The sequence below is a fragment of the Centropristis striata genome, chromosome 21 (assembly GCF_030273125.1).
Source record: "Centropristis striata isolate RG_2023a ecotype Rhode Island chromosome 21, C.striata_1.0, whole genome shotgun sequence".
NCBI lineage: Eukaryota > Metazoa > Chordata > Actinopteri > Perciformes > Serranidae > Centropristis > Centropristis striata.
Genome location: NC_081537.1, coordinates 27,822,306 through 27,843,974, shown reverse-complemented (window position 1 = coordinate 27,843,974; position 21,669 = coordinate 27,822,306). Strand labels below are relative to the sequence as shown.

The 21,669-nt window shown below is 39.2% G+C and overlaps 2 protein-coding genes across 4 annotated transcripts in view; both read right to left on the bottom strand.

Moving 5' to 3' along the window:
* Positions 1 to 686, bottom strand: part of LOC131959304 (signal transducer and activator of transcription 5B-like) — a 33,245-nt gene extending 32,559 nt beyond the window's left edge. For all 3 annotated transcript variants that reach the window (XM_059324463.1, XM_059324461.1, XM_059324462.1), the window contains exon 1: positions 537 to 686. The gene's annotated coding sequence lies outside the window, so the exon portion shown is untranslated. The remainder of the gene's footprint in view (positions 1 to 536) is intronic.
* A 1,574-nt stretch (positions 687 to 2,260) lies between these two features.
* The window catches only part of LOC131959287 (caveolae-associated protein 1-like), a 33,320-nt gene continuing 13,911 nt past the window's right edge, over positions 2,261 to 21,669 (bottom strand). Inside the window, exon 2 of the mRNA XM_059324439.1 lies at positions 2,261 to 6,345. Within this exon, the coding sequence (XP_059180422.1) occupies positions 5,494 to 6,345 (852 nt within the window). The 3' untranslated portion in view covers positions 2,261 to 5,493. The remainder of the gene's footprint in view (positions 6,346 to 21,669) is intronic.

The window sequence follows — 21,669 nt, the reverse complement described above, 5'->3', positions numbered from 1 at the left end:
CACCTCAGTACTGGCAATGCTTTACAACTGTCAGACCCAAAAGTACAAGTATTTTTTAAAGATACAGTCAAACCAATTGTTGAATTGCTGTGTGGTGTGTTTAAATGATATGTTGAATTTGGCGCTAAAAAAATTATAGCATGTGATTTAGCAAATAAAAATGATACGTAAGGAGAACAGTAAGGCTAATAGCCCATTTATTACACAGAGCTCATCGGTCTGCAGAGAGGAGCTTGCTCTGCCAGAAAGTTGGAGAGATAGCTTAGCCTGCTAACATTACTGTACATTGAGATCGTTAGCAAACATTAATAACCGCACACTTGCAAATGGCGTTCTGGGAGTATTGTTGAACAGATGTTGACATGCTGAGTGGGGAGGGAGGTAGTTTACGTTACGTTTGTTACTTCAGTGGGATAAGACAGCGTAACGCTAGCTAGTCTACTAGTTAGCTGTTAGCTCACCGATGAAGTGCAGCGCTCGGCCAAAACTTAACTTTGGTGCGCCACGAGTTAACAGCTAAGCAGTCCTTAACTCACCTTTTGAGAGCCTGCAGCAAACCTTAGAGCCACACCATGGATCAGAGCCGTCAGCACACACACACAACTTTTAAACCTCACACAGGTTGTTGACGTACATGTCACATCGCCAACTTCTTCACAGCCTTCTGGTTTGTGGCAGAGCAGCTGTTGTTACCAGTATCAAGTCCACAATGGACACCAGAGACTGCTTCCGGTTTAAAACTCCACAATAAAAGCTTATCAAACCACAATGTCTAATGTCTGTTTATTAGCCACAGTGAGTACTGTACGTTTGTGTTACAGTTTACTCTGTTTATAATAAGAAACATAAATAAAAAGGGTTTATGGGAGTTTTTGGCGTTTTCGTTCAGTTATTGGCACGGACGTAATTTTTGGGGGGACACAGGGGACATGTCCCCTGCACTTTTTCAAAAGGCCGTTTCAATCCATCTGAAACCTCGGATTACAAAAGTGATTTTATACATCCATACTTATGATAATGTGAAACTTAAGTTTTTTCTTCTATAACCGCATCATCAAAATTGATGATTGTTACACCGCAAATTGTCACACTGTTCGTGTCATGCATCAATATATTTTTGTCAGGTGACGGATAGTAGAGATGCAGAAGGAGCTACAGGAGGAGAAGCTGGAGGAGATACAGGAGGCTGAAGGAGGTAGAGCAGGAGAAGTTGGGAGAGATGGAGGAGGAGAGGCTGGAGGCTACATGCTTTACAAAAGGTGAAACTAAAAACGGAACAGTAAACGTAAAAGTAACAATAGAAAACTAGAAGAACTACTAGAAAACACAGTGAACTGAAAGAGTTTGAGTTTTATTAAAGATATTTGTGTCCCCCCAACCTGAAAATCTGAAATCAAAATTTCGTCCGTGGTTATTGTTACAAAATATATTGTTATGTTTTAATTTAGGTGCAGAAACCTTACATTTCCGGTTGTTACTATGCTAACTTCAGGTGGCTTGCTAGAGTCCTGTCAGCGCTCCTATTTCCGCTAACAGCCACACCTCTGTGGTGATGAATCAGAGTGAAAGAAGGCAACAGGTTACATGAAGAGGGCTACGATTAAAAGACGGAAATGACAACAAGATTATGTGATATCTGTAAATTGTTTATTTGTTGCTATTTCCTTTCCTTTTTATAATAATTTGGAGATTTGTGTGACTCTGCATATAATATAAAGGGTTGGGTTGTAGCCAGTTTCTTCTAACCTGTTGCTCATTGATATCATTTTAAGATCTGTATATAATGATGATATAATGATTGAAATAAAGATTGTTTTTTTCCCCTTGATTTGCTCTTCATTTATTTCAGCGATTAAAGAAATCAAGTCAAAAACCTCACCACCACCTGTGAGTCCTGCCCTATAAAATTACAATACTAATTCATTCATCTGAGAAATTAAATACTTGTTTGTTCTTTGAATTTATAAATTGTACAAATTATAATTTTCTTTTTTTTTTTGACAAAAAAGAAAATAAATAAAGATTTGTGATTTCCCAGTTTCAATAAATACATATATGAATATTTTAAAAAGCTATTGCGGGAACAAAAGAAAGTGGATACGGTGAAATTATGCAACAACTATGATTGATAAATGACAAATATGTTCAAATAGAAAACATCAAAAACACATCATCTCATACAGGTCGAAATATTTTTTTTGTAATGAACAGGGTTTTATTCTCCACTTTTTCTGCTAAAATTCAATAAAAACACAGAAACTGTGAACCAAGTAGCTTTTATTAATTAAATCATTAGTGGTTAAGCAATGAAACATCATACAGGAATCAGTTACCAACAAAACAAAAGCAAGGAAACAGTTAAGTGCGAACTACATTTTATGTTCCTTTGACTTAGGCCTCAGCACATCTGCATGTTGTTACTGCTCTGACAGACGTGGACAGAAACGATTAATATTTGTATCTTTGCTCGCATGTAGTGTCAATGTAATTTGTTGCACTGTGAAATCTGATTTGGCCCGAGAAGCAGAAGAGGTGCAGGCAGCAGAAGGCAAGAGGCTCTCTGGTAAATAAAATTAAAATGCATTATGATCTGCATAAGCAGTGATTCACATTATATACAAAAAAACCAACAACAACAAAAAACACTAATAAAGCTGTGATGTGTCTGACCTAGAAACTAAACATTGACAGTACAAAAACTGTGGCAGTATGGTAATCTTTGGCAACAGTTGTATAAAAGTATTTTTTTTTACTTTGGATTCACAAATGCATCTTGTCTGTGTCTTCGTTAGCCCTTTAATAGCCTGCTGACCTGTCCAGGGTGCACGCCCCTTCAGGTTCTTGATTAGTGCATAGGTGGATGGGAATTAATCTTGAATATGCAGGGAAATTAATGAATTAATTCTTGAATTAAAAATGCAAGGCACTCATAAAATACCACCAGTATTGGTGAATATATAAAACATATTTATAAACCTTATTACAAATACGGAAATGTGGACAATAGAGGAAAGCTGTGTGGAAATAGCTCAATAGTCATTTGTCAAGAGAACTCTTGGAGTTTCAGTGAAATGCACCTTTTATTCTGGAGCAGAGGAACTTATAGTGAGATGATTGGACACTAGGGGTCAGTGTCAGACTGCAGAAATAACACACACTCTTGTGTTGAAACTTGAATAGACAGTTCCCAAGAGTAAACAGTGCTGATAAGAGTCTAAACTGGTTCTACTAGAGGTTTGTGATGAGACTTGCTGAAAGTATTGGTCCTTATCTCAGTTTATTAGTGAAACACATCTTAGAATAGCACATTACACATTTTGAGAAGAAAATAGTCATGAGAAAATATTCAAAGTGAATACCAGCAGTGAGTGAAATGTAATGGACCTTCATTTTCATGAGTATTGGTTATTCTTTGGCGGAAAAATGTTGCATAAGAGTATTGCATGTAACAAAAGTGTGCTTTAACTACAACTATTAAGCTTCATGGAGATGACATCAGCCAAGTGTAAATTGTGGTCACATACAAAATTATACACAAATACTTAACTCCGAGCTCATCAAAACTTAGAAATTACAACAGAATCACTGTGCTTCTAAACAAAGCGTAAATTAAGCAGAGTAAGATAAGTATTGAAACAGATGAACAACAAATTGGGTGGAAGGAATACTTATGCGTGTGTGGTACGTAATACACGAAGAATTGAAGCATTTTAAGCACAAATATGTACTCTGTTTATGAATCGCTTGGCCATTGGGAATCTGCAACTCAATAGTCCATAATATCATTTTCTTTACGTTCAACAAATACGACTGAAATTCAATGGACAAGAGATGATTCATTTCTGTCTGCTCATCTCACTCGTTGTGAGTGGTTGGGGTTTGGAATTTAAAAAAAACAAAACAGGTAATGAAATGCTGACAAGTAACACTTCCTTACAAAGGGAATGATGGTGTCTCCTCCGAATGATTTCTTGATCATGTCAGTTCTGCGAATGGCTCGCCTCCCTTCCCCAAGTTATTTTCAGTATCCTTTCCCCTTTTTCTTCTTCTTTTAAATTTCATGATCATCCACCCCATCCAAAACACAAATGGACTCTAAATACCCTTGAGGTGCTTTAAAAAGTATGGGAAGATTTCCATTATTCCATCTAAATTAAGCCGTTTTTTAGCACACAACCTATGGTCAAATAAAGTAAAACCTAAGTTGTAAAATATATTTTCTTTTTAATTACAACTTGGGTCTTTTTTTTGTGAGTGTGTGAAGTTCTGGCCATTATTCTGACTGGTAATAATAACACTGTCTTGCTGAAGTTAGCAGCTAGGATCTAGGAATGCTATAACCCACCCGCTTGGGGTCCCACTCAATGTGTACAGTTTTCCTAGCTGGAATACTATCTGGTCCATGCAACAAGCTGTAAACACAACACTGACATATTAGCAGGGGTGAACATTCAAAAAGGACCCCCATGTATGTAGTGGGGCAGTTTTCTAGCATGTAGAGCAGTCTATATGGCACTGCATCTTGTTTCTCCATTTAAGGGCGCCCATTGGTGCACTTCATTACATTTTCTCCAATGAAAGGGCACCCTAGAGGGTACTTCATCTTGTTTTCTCCATTTAAGGGCACCAATCAGTGCACTGGATTCTGTTTTCCTCGCTGGAAAGGCGCTCCTATAGGCATCTCATTTGGAAAAAGCAGGACTTTATCATGTCAGGTGATATTGTGCTTTAATGGTGTATTAAACTAGCACAAATTAGTTGACACACATCAGTGGAGTTCTGGGGCTGTTGCCTGTTCTGCCCGGTCACTAATCCAGCCATGGGTGACAAGTCAAGAGACACAAACAGTCATACAATCAGACAAGATGGAAACAACCCCATAGGTTTGGTGTATTTGGAGCAAGCCCCCATGAGAAGTACAATTTCTGGGTCAGACAGTTGATGCTATCGGTCCCAAAAAGATCTGAACATCTCAGCCCCTGCTAAATGACGCCTATAATCAGAATGTGGTTCATTTGGTTCATTAATATTTGAAAGTTTATTCCCATTCAAGTTAGCGGAGTGCTAAACTGAAAGTAGGCAATTTTGAGCAATTTTCATAGGAATGAATAGAGACGAAAAACAGAGTTTTCTGTATAATGAATGATTATTACTGCCAGTTTGGCCATTCCATTTACATTTTTACCTCTAAGTAAAGTGGTTTAAATAATCCAGACAAAACGTTGGCTTGTTAACCACCTGTCTGATCGTCTGACTGACCTGTCAAACTTTCAGCAATGATGACATGTTCCCAGATCTTAGTATTTCCTTCTGAGTTAGATGTTATCATAACTGATATGAATAATGGCCAAATTGATTTAAAAAAATAAGACCCAAGTTGTTATCATCCCTAATTAATCTTGAGTAATCTTCCCAATCCCTACAATTAATTCTGTTATTACAAAAGAACCTCAGGGATCATGTCAGGATCTTGGCAAATGCATTCTTCTTTATCTAGTCGCTGTCCCTATCTCTGTCTTCGTTCTCATGCAGAGCATCTTCCTCTTCATCCTCATCAGCCTCTTCGTCATCCCCTCCTCCATTCATCAATTCCATCTCAACCTCGACTCCTCCCTCCTCAACCTCGCCATCAACTCCACCGAAGGGGTCAGCATCCTGGGACACCTCCACCATCTCGGTGCCTTGGACCACCTCAACGGCGCCCTCGCGGACTTTCTTGACGCGGAAGGTGAAGGGGGGCACCTTGTACTCAGCAGAGGTGGACCGGGCGTAAACAACATGGTCTGGCGTGAAGGCCTTCTTCACCTTTTCGCGGGATGTCTGCATCTTCTGCTTGCGCTCAGGGTTGACACTCATCCGTGTTCCCAGCTTTCCCATCTTCTTCTCGATGTTGTGGCGTGTCTTCTCCAGGTTCTCCTTGGTCCTCTGTGTGGTCTTCTGTATATTATCCTTGGTTCTCTGCCTGGTCTTTTCCAGGTTCTCTTTTGTCTTCTCCAGGTTGTGCTTGGTTTTTTGTTTGGTCTTTTCCAGGCTCTCTTTGGTCTTTGACCTGGTCTTATCCATCTTCTCCTTTGAGAAGACCGTCTTCAGGTTTTGTACACGCTGCAGGCTGCTGCGCTTTATGCGCTCGGCACGGGACTCCTCGATGGTCTCCTCGATCTCCACTCCCTCTTCATCTGATGAGAGGTCTACATGGGGCTTATCTGCCTTCTCTCCTTCTCCTCCCTCCTCCTCTTCCACAGCTTCCTTGAGCTCTAGCACACTACCTCCTCTGCTTCCTGATACAGACTCCGAAACCTTCATGGATTTAGAGATGCTGAGTTTTGAGGGAACCTTCACTTCATCCTGTGGAGAAAAGAACATGAAGAATATTAATGGGATTAGTTTTAATGTGATTTAGTGACGTCAGCAGCAATAGAACCTATCTTAAATTCTAGTTTAAACCTCTGAAGTCCAGGAGATTTTGGTTCAAATTTGTCAACTTCCTATGCATTCGTTTCTGTCTCTGTTAACATCTTTCAGTCCTTACATCACATGCATGGCTCCTTTTTCTCCACACAAACTTGGCTATCAGTCAGATTTTTCATTTTATTTTAAATTAAAAATAGTAATAGTTTTCATTGTAGAAAGAAAATTCACGTTGTAAAAATGGTTGACAAACATAAATGGCACACTGTGAAAGCTCTTATGATAGAACTTTCAACTGGCTTTCTCAGCTTGTCTACATATCACACATAAATAAAGTTATTACTGTAAATAAAACATGTGTATTTTCAATAAATAGATGGACTCCAGAGGGTTAAACCTGAAGTTATTGTACTGGGTGGCCAATGAAAAGAGGGCAGAGGATCCTCTATTTGTAAAGCCAAAAAAGGAAGAAAAAAAAATGCACAGACACTTTTGTGATTTTTTTCTGCTCTCTTTCGATGTCTCCAGGTAAACACAGGCAAACTGAGGTGAGAAACATGACTCACTCAGTCAGGGTTTGCTACACAATAGAGGCATTACAGATGTGGGCTGATTACGTTTGGCAGAGGCCAAGACCAAGTGGAATCTGTAACAAGACTCCAAGGTTCACTCTTTTATGTCATACCAGAGGGAGACATGACAGAGAAAAATGTAACTGTCTCACAGACAATGGAATGGAAACATGGAAATGGAAAGGCGAGGGGGTTTTCTGGGAGCTGGGAGCAAAGTGTTGAAAAGTTATGTAACAAAATCACAGTTTGAGTGCAAAGCCGTACATACCCTTCCACTCACATTAATAATATATGCATAGTGCACAGTATACAAACATACACACAGAAACACACACTGGATGGATGGATGCAGAGGAGAGGAGCAAGCTTCACAATGTTCCCATCAGGATCAGGGAGAATTAATGGTGTTTCTCTCTGCAGGCTGACACATGCTGTGATTGTCCCAAATCCTATTCATCCACAAACACTGCATTATGTGATTACAGAGAAACAATGGTTTAACAGTGAGACTGTGTTCTTGTATATTGCTTCCTGTAGTTTGTGGTAGAGAATCCAATAACACAAATATTCAAAGTATGTTGAGTGTGTGTGTTCATATTAGAGCCTGACTGCCAATTTTATCAGCAATATAGGCCCATTGCAGATAAATTGGAGTCAATATTGTCCAATATAATCTTTTTTCTTTCTTTTTTTATACAAAATATAATGCAGAAAAAGATTCTTTGGGGATTTAGAAATGCAATTTTAAGACTTATTGAGATTGTAATGCCAATTGATTTAACTTATTTTTAATTTTAGAGTACTAGACTTTTGATGCAAACTTTTGTTGATGAGTTGAAAAATCAAACTTGATTGTTATAGTACCAGCTCAAGGTCTACGAGTGTCATTTTATGTGCTTGGGTAGCGGGTGGAATTTGCAACCCACATGCCAAGTCTTACAGTTTTTGCTGCACAAACACTTTTAGGGGAGAAGAAAGAAAGAAAGAAAGAAAGAAAGAAAGAAAGGAAGAAAGAAAGAAAGAAAGAAAGAAAGAAAGAAAGAAAGAAAGAAAACAACAGGGTAGCAAACATGGTTGCTTGTACCAGTGAGAACAACATTAAAGAGACCCTTACTCTGAAGACCACGCCCACCAAAGGGAAAAACTGGAAAAACTTGGTGCCGCAATATATAACCATGGCCAGCTAATGTTAGCCGTGTGTTAGCAAGCTAATGCTAGCTATGTGTATCGCAAGCTTAGGCATTCGAAGCATAACACTGCAAAGCTTTTTTGATTTGTCCACATTCCACCACAACAAAATTTACATATTATTTTTGTTATGTGTCCATCTACGTTCCAACCCTCACCTATGGTCATGAGTTATGGGTAGTGACCAAAATAACGAGATTGCGGATACAAGCGGCTGAAATGAACTTCCTCTATAGGGTGGCTGGGCTCAGCCTTAGAGATAGGGGGAGGAGCTGGACGTTGTGGCTGGGGAGCCTGGAATGCCCTGCTTAGCCTGCTGCCCCCGCGACCCGGCCCCGGATAAGCGGAGAAAAATGGATGGATGGATGGATGGATGGATTAATAAAATGCTTTAGCTTAATTTACAGAAATGTAGTTAGCCTAAAACTGACATTCGGATCTATGAGTGTCAGGATCCCACAGCTTCCCTAGTTTTTGGATCATCAGTTTAAAAAAACTTAGTTTTTTGTTCTTTACTCTCTTGATAGTTCATCCCGACATGTAGCAGCTATTAGGCAACTTCATTAAATACAAAGTCAATGGAGAAAGATGAATTGTTTTCACCTTTGGAGGGAGCGTGGCTTAAATGTGGCCTTTCACTATAAGGCCCAAGCAGCAAGCGTCGCTGCTTGGACCCTAAGGACCCTATGACCTTTCCTCTTGTACTGCCATTGAGTACAATGTAACCCCAATACATGCGAGGCTCTGAGGATAGCCAGACAGCATCCAGGGTCCACTAGTTTGGCTTTGGTCTATGTTTAATTACAGTTACATAAAAGCCTTGCTCGCTCAGTACAGTTTTTACACACCAAACACAAAACAAAAATAAATCTGACCACCTGATGCCAGCCAGCCCTTATAAAGTGTTCCTGCCCTGCACCACTTTATGTTCCTATCCTTCTACCATTGTCACTTCATCACTTCATTCTCATGGTCTTTTCTTTTCCATCAACATTTTTCTCGCCTTTCCCTGTTTGGATTACAGATGAGGGAGCCTTTCTTTCCCTTTCTCTCATGTGCCTCATTCACCTCGTAAACAATGCTCCGGCTTGTTAATGAAGGAATGGAAGGTGGGGTGAGGGGAGGGGTTCCTCTTTCCATCACAGCAAATCCTTGTCCAATTAGGCTCCTGAATGTCTGCATGAGGGCCAATACTTGTACGTATTTTCTTTTCCTCTCCCTTTACACCACCTCTATGGTCAAAACAGGAACACAGCAGAGCCAGAACAAAGAACCACAGGGAAGGGGGGGCAAAATGTGGAAGATAGTTTTCTGCTGTCGTATGAATCGAGTAATAGCACAAGTGGGATGATGCTTTAGAGTCTTGGAAAACCATCTGCTCAGCAGGAAGATGATAGCATCAAAGTGTTGGCTGGAAGGTAGAGGAATGAGGAGGAGGGGGGCTCCTGTCTATTGTTTTCTGTTTCAGTATGATGGTGGTTTTATGAAGGTATTGTACTGCAGTATCTTGGGTAAACTTGACCTTGGATGAGGGATCCTGGCTTTCCTGAGCAGCTGTGTTGATAGGAGGGGGTGCTGGAAAATACCTGCCTCGCTCAAATTCATTACATCTTGTTTCAATCTCAAGGACAATGCAGTGGGTGTTGTTAATCGCTTAAGCATCGTTTTGTCCAAGTCTCTGACATGGCCTCACAACTTCTATGTCATTCACGTCTATGATTGCGTGCAGTTTTTTCTCGTGGGAATATATAATGTCTTTCCAAGGAGACTGTGATGTACGAAAACGGAAGTTCGAAATGGAAACAGAAAAATCTAAATTGAATGGTCATCAGCCCATTAGAGTATAAGATATTTTACAGAACTCGTGTAGTGGTTCATTTGTAGCAATAATATTAGCATTGTTTTATCATAAAGAGCAAAGGAAATTATGTATTTTTGTAGGCCAACCCGGGAGTAGCATCGTCATGGCGTCTACTGAGAATTTGCCTATGGGATTTTTGCATTGTCTTTTGGATCATTGCAGAAAATAAGCTCTGTGGCAAACACAGTCCAGCAGGAAAATCTTCACAAATGAACACCACTTTTATTATGTTTGAAGCGTTAATGCAGCTGACGAAAGCTAAAAGCTATTGTTATGCTATAACAAACTACTCGCATGACTTCTATGTCACTATAGTTGTGCTTCAGATGCTCTCCGACAAGCTAACCAGCAGTTTTGAAAAGCTAGCTAAACCGTAGCCTAAAACATTTTTTATTGACATAATTAACAATCTACAAGAGTTTGCAAGAGCACTGAAAAACATGACTAAAGTCTGTGAGGTGGACTAGTGAGAGAGTTCCTGTCAGTGTTTGGCATCATGACGTTTAAAAAAAACTGTAGTCTCATTTAGCCACTTGTTAGCAACCAACTTTTTAAGAACATGTTAAGACTTCAAAATTCACAAGTGGGGGATGTATTAACGCATTGTATGTCGTAAAAAATGTTTTGAACAGCTTGTGGTGACCACAGACCTTATTTCAGGCATCTAACCAACAACCCATTCAAAATCCTCATTGGGTTCGACCCCAGGGCGCTAAAATGCTAGCTTACTTCCGGGTTTAAGAATTCATTCCTGTGGCGCCCTATTGAGATTGCTTATCACTTGAATATCTTGCTGAACAAAAGTAACATAAACTTTTGTTTGCCATAGAGCTTAGTTTCAGCACTAAACCAAACTCCAATGGAAACATCCCATTGGTTTATTGTCGAGGGAACAAGGTGATGCTAACTTCCGGTTTGGATCCAAAAAATACATCAACACTGCAACACTATGATAGGTTTCTCAGGGACAAATGTGAGAATGATGTGAGAAAAAACCCAAAACAAAGATAAGGGCTCTGGTGTGACTAGTCTGGAGTCATTTTAAACTTCATGGAATATTGATGTTCCTTTCTCTTTGAGGAGCCTGGACGTACAGTGTGTGCTCGGGAAAGCCCAGTCAGTTCAGAGTGTAGGAGGTCACCGGCTAATGTGTTTGCATAAGAAGGTTTCAAAAGGGAATTCTGTGCTGCGTGCATGAGTGAGCTTGTGTGTATGTGTGTGTGTCCAAGTACATGGAAAGAGTGTGTGGGGAAGTTCAGGCATTCACCTAACTGTGTTGACTTCCTGACCCTCCTAATTTAATGGGACATTGTTCTCCACGAGGCTGCTGCACAAAAGACAGGAAGGTACACTCAGAGCCATGGAAAATAGACGAATGAGGTATGTAATGGTTCTGTGAGTTAGAGAGACATTTTGTATGTGTGCGTGTGTGTGTGGCAGTGTGTGTGTGTGTGTGTGTGTGTGTGTGTGTGTGTGTGTGTGTGTGTGTGTGTGGCAGTGTGTGTGTGGCAGTGTGACTACATTTTGCCTTAAGCTCTTGCAAAACATGCACAAGGAGATCATTTCCATATCTGCCTTGGAATTTAATTACAAAATGACAGTCAGGAGGGAAGTTAGTTGCAAAACACATTGAACCACAATGTGTTGATGTGTGTGTGTGTGTGTGAGAGAGAGAGAGGGAGAAAAAGAGAAAAAGAGAAAGAGAGAGCAAGCGAGAGAGAGAGTGAGTAAGTATGTCCTTGAGCTATGGGAGTACTTGTCTCATGATTTGTTTCAGCAGAATATGGGGCTCGGCTATTTTTCTTAATCTCTTGTTTTGCCTTTATGTTGATTTGTGTCTGGGTGTGTGTGTGTGTTTGTGTGTGTGTGTGTGTGTGTGTGTGTGTGTGTGTGTGTGTGTGCGTTTATAGTGCACTTTATTTCTGAAACCATTGCTGCGATCCACTTTCCCACCACTATCTAACTCACTAACACACACACACACACACACACACACACACACACACTTTTTTCACACATTGTCTTCTAGGATGTGTACGTCCCTGACAGCAAGCATATGTGCGATAAGGCCTTTTACAATTTGGTATTTGTAACCAAGATCTACAACAGTTTTCAGTCATGTGGCTCTCATCACAGTTAATCAGCTAAATAACTAAATTATGAGCATATTATAGAGTATGATTTCATCTAACTATAGTATCTCTGTCTGGAATCTAAATGAGTCTTTACATGTACCTGTTTACAGGATTTGGACAGGTGTCTGGTTCCTTGAAGCCCAAATCAATGTTCTACTCTACATACACAAATATTGCACTGTGTTTTACTGCATCTCACTCTGCATGCTTCAGTTGGCCTTTCTGCATGGCCAGAACTTGGGACTTTTAGAACATGAACACTGAACCACCAGTTGGTTTTGAATTCAAGACCATTAAGTTTCTGATATGCCAAAAATCCAACCAATGGTCAGAGACAGCCAGATTATTGATCATTAAGACAATTACATGTAATCAAACTGCACATCAAACAACAAGTTATTCATCTGAAATTAAGCCATATTGTAAAATAAGTTGGGGGCGACCAATTTGAGGCTATGTGTCTGCAACTACACACACTCTTATCAGGAATCTGGATCAGACAGCTAGATCGATAGATCAATAGAAAGATGCTGACATTGACACTCTAGATAATGGAAAGAACACCATGGGTTGTTTATATTTCTTTAAACCAATCACATTCGTCTTAAGTGGCACTAAACCCAAGATGAAGCAACAAGTGCCCCTGCAAGATAGATGGCAGAGATACTGGAAGCCATCGAAACACGACCAATGAGCCTCATAGCCACAGTTGACATGTGTTGAGTGTACCAAGTAAGGCTTTTAATATTTATGAATTTGTTATAAACCTCAAAGATGGCCATATTCCTTGCAAAGCAAGTTCAAACTGAAGTAAAGAGGAATCTTAATTCTAGGTGGTTAATAATATTAGGCCTATAGTTCTTACAAAAGCCATTATGAATGCATGAGTGTGTCAGTTGCTGAGATCAGCTGGCTGATGTTTTGTGTTGTCAGCACAATCAGTGTTTTTCTTTCATGATGAGTGTGCATGGTCCCACTTCTGTCCCGCTGTCCCCTCTGCTGCTATACAGCACTGCACAGATTTTTCACCCAGACAGAGTTGGGTTTATTTTTTAGCTGTAATAGATTTCATTTCAATATTCCAATATAAACATTATATTTGTTCCTTGCATGTTGAAAAGTGCCTGACAAAAAAAACCCTGCAGCATGTTGCTGTTTGTCACTGTGTCGTCTTTTTTGTATTTAAAGGGCCACTTTGAGAGGTTTTGCATGTTTAAGCTATGCATCATTTAACCCTGACAAATCGGTCCAATTTATAGAGAATTGGGGGTTGTTGTTTAGGGGGAGATAGCAGGTCAACAGTAGACTCCACACAGAAGTAGTGCGCCATCTGAGCTGGGAACCTAAAGAATAATTTGAGATGCAGCTCATATATATATATATAGTTGTAAATCTCCAATAAAAATGACTTTAAAAAAATTAAACCTATTAAGGTGCATAAGGGTTTAGGATATTAATTTGTGGCTTTCTGCAGTCCATTTCCCTGCTAAATTATATTGTTGCAGCAATTTTGGGGTTGATACCATTTGTTCTACACATTTGGTGCTGAATTAGGCATTATTTTTACATCAAGAATGGATAAAAAATGGTCAAAACCCCCAGAATATTACATCAACAAAGCAAGAAGTTTGGAACACTGCAGGCAGTCTGATCAACATGAGGGTTAAAACGTATAATTTCGTAAACCATGCTGCATTTATTAAAAAAAGAATTAAATGTATTTTCCGTCCAACGGTCTGTTTTTCTGAGAATCTACACATCTGGGTTCTTTATTCTGTACAATAGGAAAACTAGCTTCAGTTCTGTAGTTCATTCAGGTAAACCTCAAAAGTGCATTCATTTATGTCATAGAAACAGGATTCTTATGTAATTCTTTACTTATACTGCATAACTATGCAACAATGTAGTAATACTGGAAAATATGAATGCAGACTTTCTGTTCACTAATGGATTACAGAAGTGCAGTTTTTATTTTTTTTTATTTTTTTTTTACCAAACAGAAATTTCAAAAAGGCTGCCTGGCAGAGAAGAAAAATACTTTCACATATCTAAAAAATAGTGAAGCATGCATTCAAAATGGTCAGCAAAAAGGTACACATGATATGTGAAGACACATGCTGAAGAAGCTAATTGTAGTCACATTGGTATGGCCCCGAAATATTAACAGAGTTTTGTCTTTTAGTAAATTATCCCATATAAGAACTCTACTCCAGTTTGCATTTTGGTATTCTTCCACTATTTTCTTTATATCATTAACTACAATTATCACTTACATATCACTCTAAGAACTTTTCCGGTCTGTGCCTGTGTGTTTCCTGAAAGTCTCCTTTCAGCAATGTTGGGGTTGTTTCATGTGGGCTTATTTGGATTGCCTGGGCGTAGCCAGTGGTGAGCCACTATGACTATCAACCAGCGCGGGGAAACCATGGCAGCAACAACAATGTCAGTTACCTCAGCTGACTGTGTGCCAAGTGTGTGTGTACACTCCAAGCTCAGGAAAAAGGAAAGAATTTCATAGATGTTTTTCTAAATCTGTGCTTCTGTACTTCATGTTATTGATATTGCAGCCTAGTTTCTGTGGACTGTTTTGTATAAAGTCTACAAATAAAAGGCATGCCAGAACTTTATTGCCTCCACTGGCAGTCAAAAACATTCAGTTGTACTTGTGTCTCCATGGTAACAGTGGTGAGTCTGACTGGAACTGGTAATGTTTCCAGATGAAAGGAAATAAATGATTCACTAAAAAACATCTACTAATGCTGGAGGGAGCAACTTATTTCACTGGAGGTCTTGTTGGGGAAAACGGGAAAAAGTCTAGAAATTAATGTATGTCTAAAATGTCCCCAAAAGTGTCATAATATGTGTGTGTGTGTGTGCGTGTGTATGCATGCATGCATGTGTGGGCACCGTAGGTCTTTTTGTTCATGCAAGTACACATATTTGTTCCTGTGTGTTTGTGTAACGACGTTCATTGTATGTGTGTATGCACAATTGTGGACTTCTTTGACTCTGTGTGTGCGTGTGTGAGGACATGATGCACACCACAGAAGCTTTCCACTCTCAGCCCACACTGCAACCACTCATCAGCCTTATGTAGAGCAAGAGAGAGTGGATCGCACTGCAACATACTCCTCTCTGTTTCTGTTTTCCTGTTTAAACTCAAAACCGCAGAGAACTCCCCAACTGCTGTGGAAAGGCCAGATGCATGTGTGTGTGTGTAATTAAATGTAAAGGAGCAAGGCCAATTTAAGAAGCAAATGAGGATGTTATATTTCACTCTTGAAGTTTTGGAATTACAAATACCAATTTACTAATGCTCAGAAACCATTCTCACCATAAGCTGATACCATTTTCCCAATTGTTATGGAAATTTAGTTATTATAACTATAGTTTTGATCATTTGATCATGTGACATCATCCACTAAATGGACACGACTAAATATGGGGAGATTGGTTTCTCAGCTGCTGTTGTCAAGATTAACAATGAACTTTGCCCTCAACTCACTTAACTTATGCCATTGAGAGCTTATACTATACAAGTTGTATCTACAAGATATAAGATAAGAATATTCTTTTGACAATAACTAGCTCGACATTGTCCCGCAAACATATCATCACATTTTCAAAAATGCCCATGTTTCAAGTGGGGACAATTTTTTTAACAATATTTTTTATTGAAGTTTCAAGTACATATCAAACATTATGTCAAATGTACAAACATTTTCATTTATATCCCCTCGAACAGTCACTCATTCACACAGACAAAGAAAGGAAATGATTAAAATGGACAGTGACAACAGACATCAAACAAATGGAAAATAAATACTAAAATTAATAAGACTAAAATGGAGCAAAAAATAAATAAAATAAAATGGGGACTATTTTGATAAATCAACCATATATTTCAAATCTATGTCGACCAGAAGGACAAGTTGGCTGTAAGCAAGCTTACGTTAGCTATATGTTAGCTAGCACTTAATACTGCATAGCTTTCTGAATTATCCACTTTCTACTACAACGAGCTGGGCACGGACGGGAACTCTCTTACTAGTCCGCCTTATGTCTGTAGTCATGTTTTTCAGTGCTCTTGCAAACTCTTGTACATTGTTGATTAGGCTAATAAACAATTTATTAGGCTATGGTTTCGCTAGCTTGTCAAAACTGCGGGTTAGCTTATCAGAGACCGCCTGAAGCTAGCGGTAGTGACATTGAAGTCATGTGACTAGTGTAGTTCACTATAGCATAACGTTAGTTTTTTACTTCTGTTGGCTGCACTAACGCTTCAAACATAATAAGAGTGGTGTTCATTTGTGAAGATTATCCTGCTGTACAAAACGTGTAAGCATCAGAAACACGCGTTTTCCACAGAGCTTTCTGCAATGATCAAAAATCCAATGCAAAAATCCCAAAGGTGAATTCTCATGAGACCCCATGGAGATGCTACTTCTGGGTTGGCCTACAAAAATATGTCATTTGGTATGCAGAACTTGGGTCATGGTGATGATGATATTTCACAAGTCCATGAGAATGCACAACAGACAAAATGCACTTTTAGAAAGGCGAATATCACCAGAAGTTAGCTAACATTATCTTATGTTTCATTTGTAAGAGTGTGACTTTAAATAAAATGATATCGGAACCTCCGTCATACGCTATGAGAGATGGTTTACACTGCCTGAGGTTCCTGAGCTGATATATCAGTCTACTGCTCTCCCTGTCAGACTGGCTCCTTTGGGTGATGGATGTGTAGGCATACATTGCTCTAACCAGTCAAGGAACTCTGTGTGTTTTTCAGTATAATTCTCATGCGAGTGCCATGGGAAAGAGTGTGATGGTCGCACACAGCATAAAACTCTGGGGAGAGAACTCCCTGCTCTCCTCGTGTTTTCCACTAGTCCCCTTTAATCAGAGACATGGGACCAGAGAAAGAGAGAGAGAGAGAGAGAGAAACGGAGAGAAAGAGAGAGATTGCTATATAAAGTGATGGCATGCCGCAGCTCCCTGAGGGGGGAGAGATAGATGAGTCACCAGGCCTGTTGTTGCACTGGAGCACAGCGGCAACTATTCTTTTCTCTTTGTCTTTCCTCTCTTTTTACATCCCACCATTCTCCGTTCATTCCATTCCTTTATCCCTTTTTTTGTTTCTCTCTCTCTTCCTTGGCCTACCTTTTGCGCTTTGCTGAGACTCAATGGCAGAAGAGCAAACTTAGGTTCTCAGATCACTGAGGAATGAGACAGATCAGCGTCACAGCTCCATGGCAACCAAACATAGAGAAACCAAAATATCCCTGTGCCAGTTGTGTGCCAGGTAATCTCACTTTTTTTGTTTAGTTCAGTTCATTTGTTCCAGGAAGTTTTTAGAGTCCTTGACCAATGTGGGAAAGTTGGGTGTAAAAATAAAAGTTTCCTATTGTTTTTTGACACTTTATTATAGCATGTCTTTTTAGCTTTATGACTACTGTGAACTTCTAATAATACTATAAAGCAAGGAATCGTTTTTATGTGCGAAAGTAAGAACTGTTGGTGCGATCATACCTTGGGGGTGTATTGCTGGGGAGTGCAGTGGACACTTGGCCAGAGGGTGGCGCTATAACAATAAACGTTACGTTCTGATCTGTAACTTTTGAACTCTCTGTCTGTCTGAATCTAGACTGATTTTCTGCCAGTTTGAATTCTGTCCAAATTATTTTTTTCGCAGGATGTTCCATACACTTTTACTACAGCTGACCTTTAAAGTTTGCTGAAATGCTGTGAACTATTACAAAAAATGTCTTATCTGTTTTGTATTAAAGAGACAGAGCGGACTCTAAGCCCCGCCCCCACCAGAGGGGAAAACTATCCATCTCTCTCATTTACTTTTTATTTAAAGTCTTCAAAACTATCTGTTAGCAAATAACAGAAAATGTCTTAAAGCTGCTGTGTGGTGAAATGCACTACAAACAGGTTAAAGAACACATTACTAAGTTTTTACAATCTGACGAACTGAAAAGCTGAACTGAAAAAGATCAAAAGTGGATATTAGCTAACACTAGCTTGCTAACATATAGCTATCATTGGTTTGCTAACATTAAGCTAATATTAGCTTGCCAACAGCCAACTTGTCCTTTGTTATGTGAATGTTAAAATAATCATATGATATGTTTAAATGTAATAGTTGAAGCTAGAAACACAATTTTGTTAGCTCTTTAGCCCATGATTGTATCTGTCGCTGGCAACCATGTATGTATGTGTAGAACATGACACATTTGTTGCCATTTGGCATCATCTTACTGTTTAAGAATTAATCTCTGTGTCTCGTTGTCTATATGTATAATTGTACTTTGGGTATCTTAAGAACTGTTCAGCCAGTTGACTTCCCACTTGGCATGTGTATTGCTGAGTGCAGTGTTGAGTGTGAAGATGATCAGATGAGTAGTTCTTAACAATGCTGCAAGCAGCACTTCCAGGGACCAAGCAAGGGGGCTTTAATCCTTTTATAGTTTTGCTCTGTACGCCTGACATGCACTAATACCAAAAATGCAATCGGCTTGTTCCGTAAAGCTCCAATCCAAATGGCCAATCCCCAAAATGGACAATGCAGTCGTTGAATTTAAATGGAGGTTCTACTTTATAATAATTTATAAGTGTCACAGCAACTGACGAGTTACTCTAATACATTTATTTAAAATTCAAGTATGTACGTACAAATAAAATGCAATACAATCTAGTTGACTTAGGTTAATGCCTCTTGCTTAGCGTATAGTAGCAACATTTCTGAAAGCAGAGGGACACCGCCAGCCTGATTCTGTGTAAAGATCAAACACTACCGAAAGCTCTCTAATTAGAAAACTGTTTATTTAATCTTTCAGAGTTTCATGCTGCAACTATTTCTTGGTGAACAACAGGAAGGTAAAGTCGATGTGCACAGCCCCTTATCATCCCAGTGAAGCTTCATGGTTCGGTAGCATAGTGTCCATACAGAGACCAAAACCAAAACCTCTGCATTAACCTTTTGTTTGCCAAGAAGAAACTTCTCAAATGGCTTAGGGGCTAAGATGCCAACCACGAACTGTTACATCCCTGATTGGAGCTTGGGACATTTGTTGCATCTGGCCTTCATCATCTTTTTATCTAAATAAAGGCATGAAATGCTCAAAACAACATTTTTCTATTTGTGTGTAACTAATTAAATGAGTTACAACATATTAGTTAATTAGATTTAGAGATGTTTTCCCAAACATGATTCCAGCTCTATAACATCCAGAGAACATCACACTCTCAAAAAATAAATTATTTGTTGAAATGTTGAGCAATTCCTTTAAATCAGTCCCATTAGATCCATTGGTTATATTCCCATCATCTCCATCCTCTCCTCTCCTCTCCTGGCCTGTTTGTGTTAATTTGTGGCCAACATGTGATGACAACATTTCCTACAGCGCTTAAAGGCATCACAGCACGTTTTGTTGTGTATCCAGGAGCCACAACAGTTTGCATGAACCTCTTCTCTACTTCAACAGAGGGGCTTTGTGAGAATACATACATGAATCTAGCACAAATAAGGATTTCTTGAAGTGTTTCCAAGGCTGCAGACACGTGTGTGTGAGGCAGCCCATTCTCACTTTCAGCCCTAAGTGCAAGACACAGCTTGCCATTGTCGACTATCACTGCAAGTTGCTTTTACGACATACTTTGGTTCGTGGGTATTCTGCTCATGTACTGTCATGTAGGAGCACACAGAAATACACACACGTGCAAATGCAAACCCATGGAGACACAATCCTTTGTAGTGAGTAAACACAGAACCCCATCATTAATAATTCCTCCTCTGAGTAATACCATCCATATGCCATCCTCAGATAACTCTATTCCAGTGCCTTATCCAAACACATCTTTATGCAAATACTGGACACAAGATGAACTTACTATTTAGAGATTTTTATTTTTACTTCTGCAACCCTCTGCTGAATTCTACTAAAAAAGACATCTAATTATGATGCAACTAAAGCTTGGCAGCCCTGTCCCTCCTCTTCGACCCTCTCTGAGTCTTTGTACAGTTCCCCATGCTTGACTAACAGGAACTTGGACAACGAGGGATGACAGTGGTCGTTCCCATGGTCACCCTGTGTTACTCTTTCCAATAACAATGGAGGAGGTTGGTGTTTACGGAGAGATTTATGGACTGCAGAAGAAGTGGTTTCTTCCTCTGCTGTTTGCTGCTGTCCTTCTCTGTACAACGTGTCATCCGCTTTAAGCGAACAGGAATGACGTCTACTGATGGCCACGGTCATATCCAGCGTATGGAAACCACTCATTTTAAAAGGCATGCAGTGATGCATGAGATGGACTAAAGAAGTATTACTTTGACAAAGATTCTTAAGGCAAGACCCACTTGCAAGTTTTCTTCCAGAACTTTGACCTTCTTTCATAGCTTTTGTCCTAAAACCAAAGTATTATACATAAGTGATATTCCCATGGCAACTAAGCAAACTCTTTTCCTTGATGAAGACCAAGAGATGTAGAGCTGTAGAAACAGAAATTTAGTACATGGACTTTAAGTTAACTCTATGGAGTCTTGGGCTATTTTGTCCATTTTTGAATCCTTTTCATGTCCTTTTGTGTCTTTGTAAGTCATTTTGTGTCTTTTTTGGTCATTTGTGTCTTTTTGTGTCTTTTTTGTGTCTTTTTTGGTAATTTTATGTCTTCTGTGGGGCTTTTTTGGTCATTTTGTCTTCTCATTTTGTGTATTTTTTAAGTCATTTTGTGTCTTTTTGTGCCTTTTTTGGTCATTTTGTGTCTTTTTTAGTCCTTTAGTCCAACATAAAATGTGATTTTGTATCTTTTTTTTTACTGTCAAAACACGATCATGCTCAATAAAGAATTTTAAATGTTGCAAATGTGAACAAATGTTGCAAATATAACATATAAGAGGGTTACATCCAGTTCTATAATTTTATACAAAATATATTTGAGCTTGTCTCCAGTTTTACTTGGTATATCATCATCAAACTGAAACTGGCCTCATGGAGTTTACAGCCAGAACTTTAGAGGTAAATTTACAGTAGGGCTCCACGCTGCTTTGTTTTCTAGCCTGGATGTGATGAGGAAGTCATGATTTTGGTGCTTTTGGAGGCTCCAGAGGGTTAAAGAATATTAAAGATAAGAGGTCTTTCTGTGGACACGAAACACGCCATAGACTTTTAAAAAGTTGTATACTCCAAAGTTTGTTCAAGTCATCCTGACATTTAAATCATCATAAATCTAAATGATGTGGTCACTTATCACAAGCGTACCTCTGTTCATAATGTAGCTGGCCGTGAGAGGATTCAAAGCTGGAATCATGTGACAAGAGTGAATCATGTGAGGAAACAAACTAATGTTTTCAGTAACCAAAGCTTTTGACTATGAGTCATCAACGTCTGACTCATGTGGAAAAGCTTCTGCTAAGAAATAAAAAGTGAATTAGGGTAAGACAAGGATCTGAATAATAATTCCTCTATTGATATCAAGTGAGCAGCATTAGGACAGA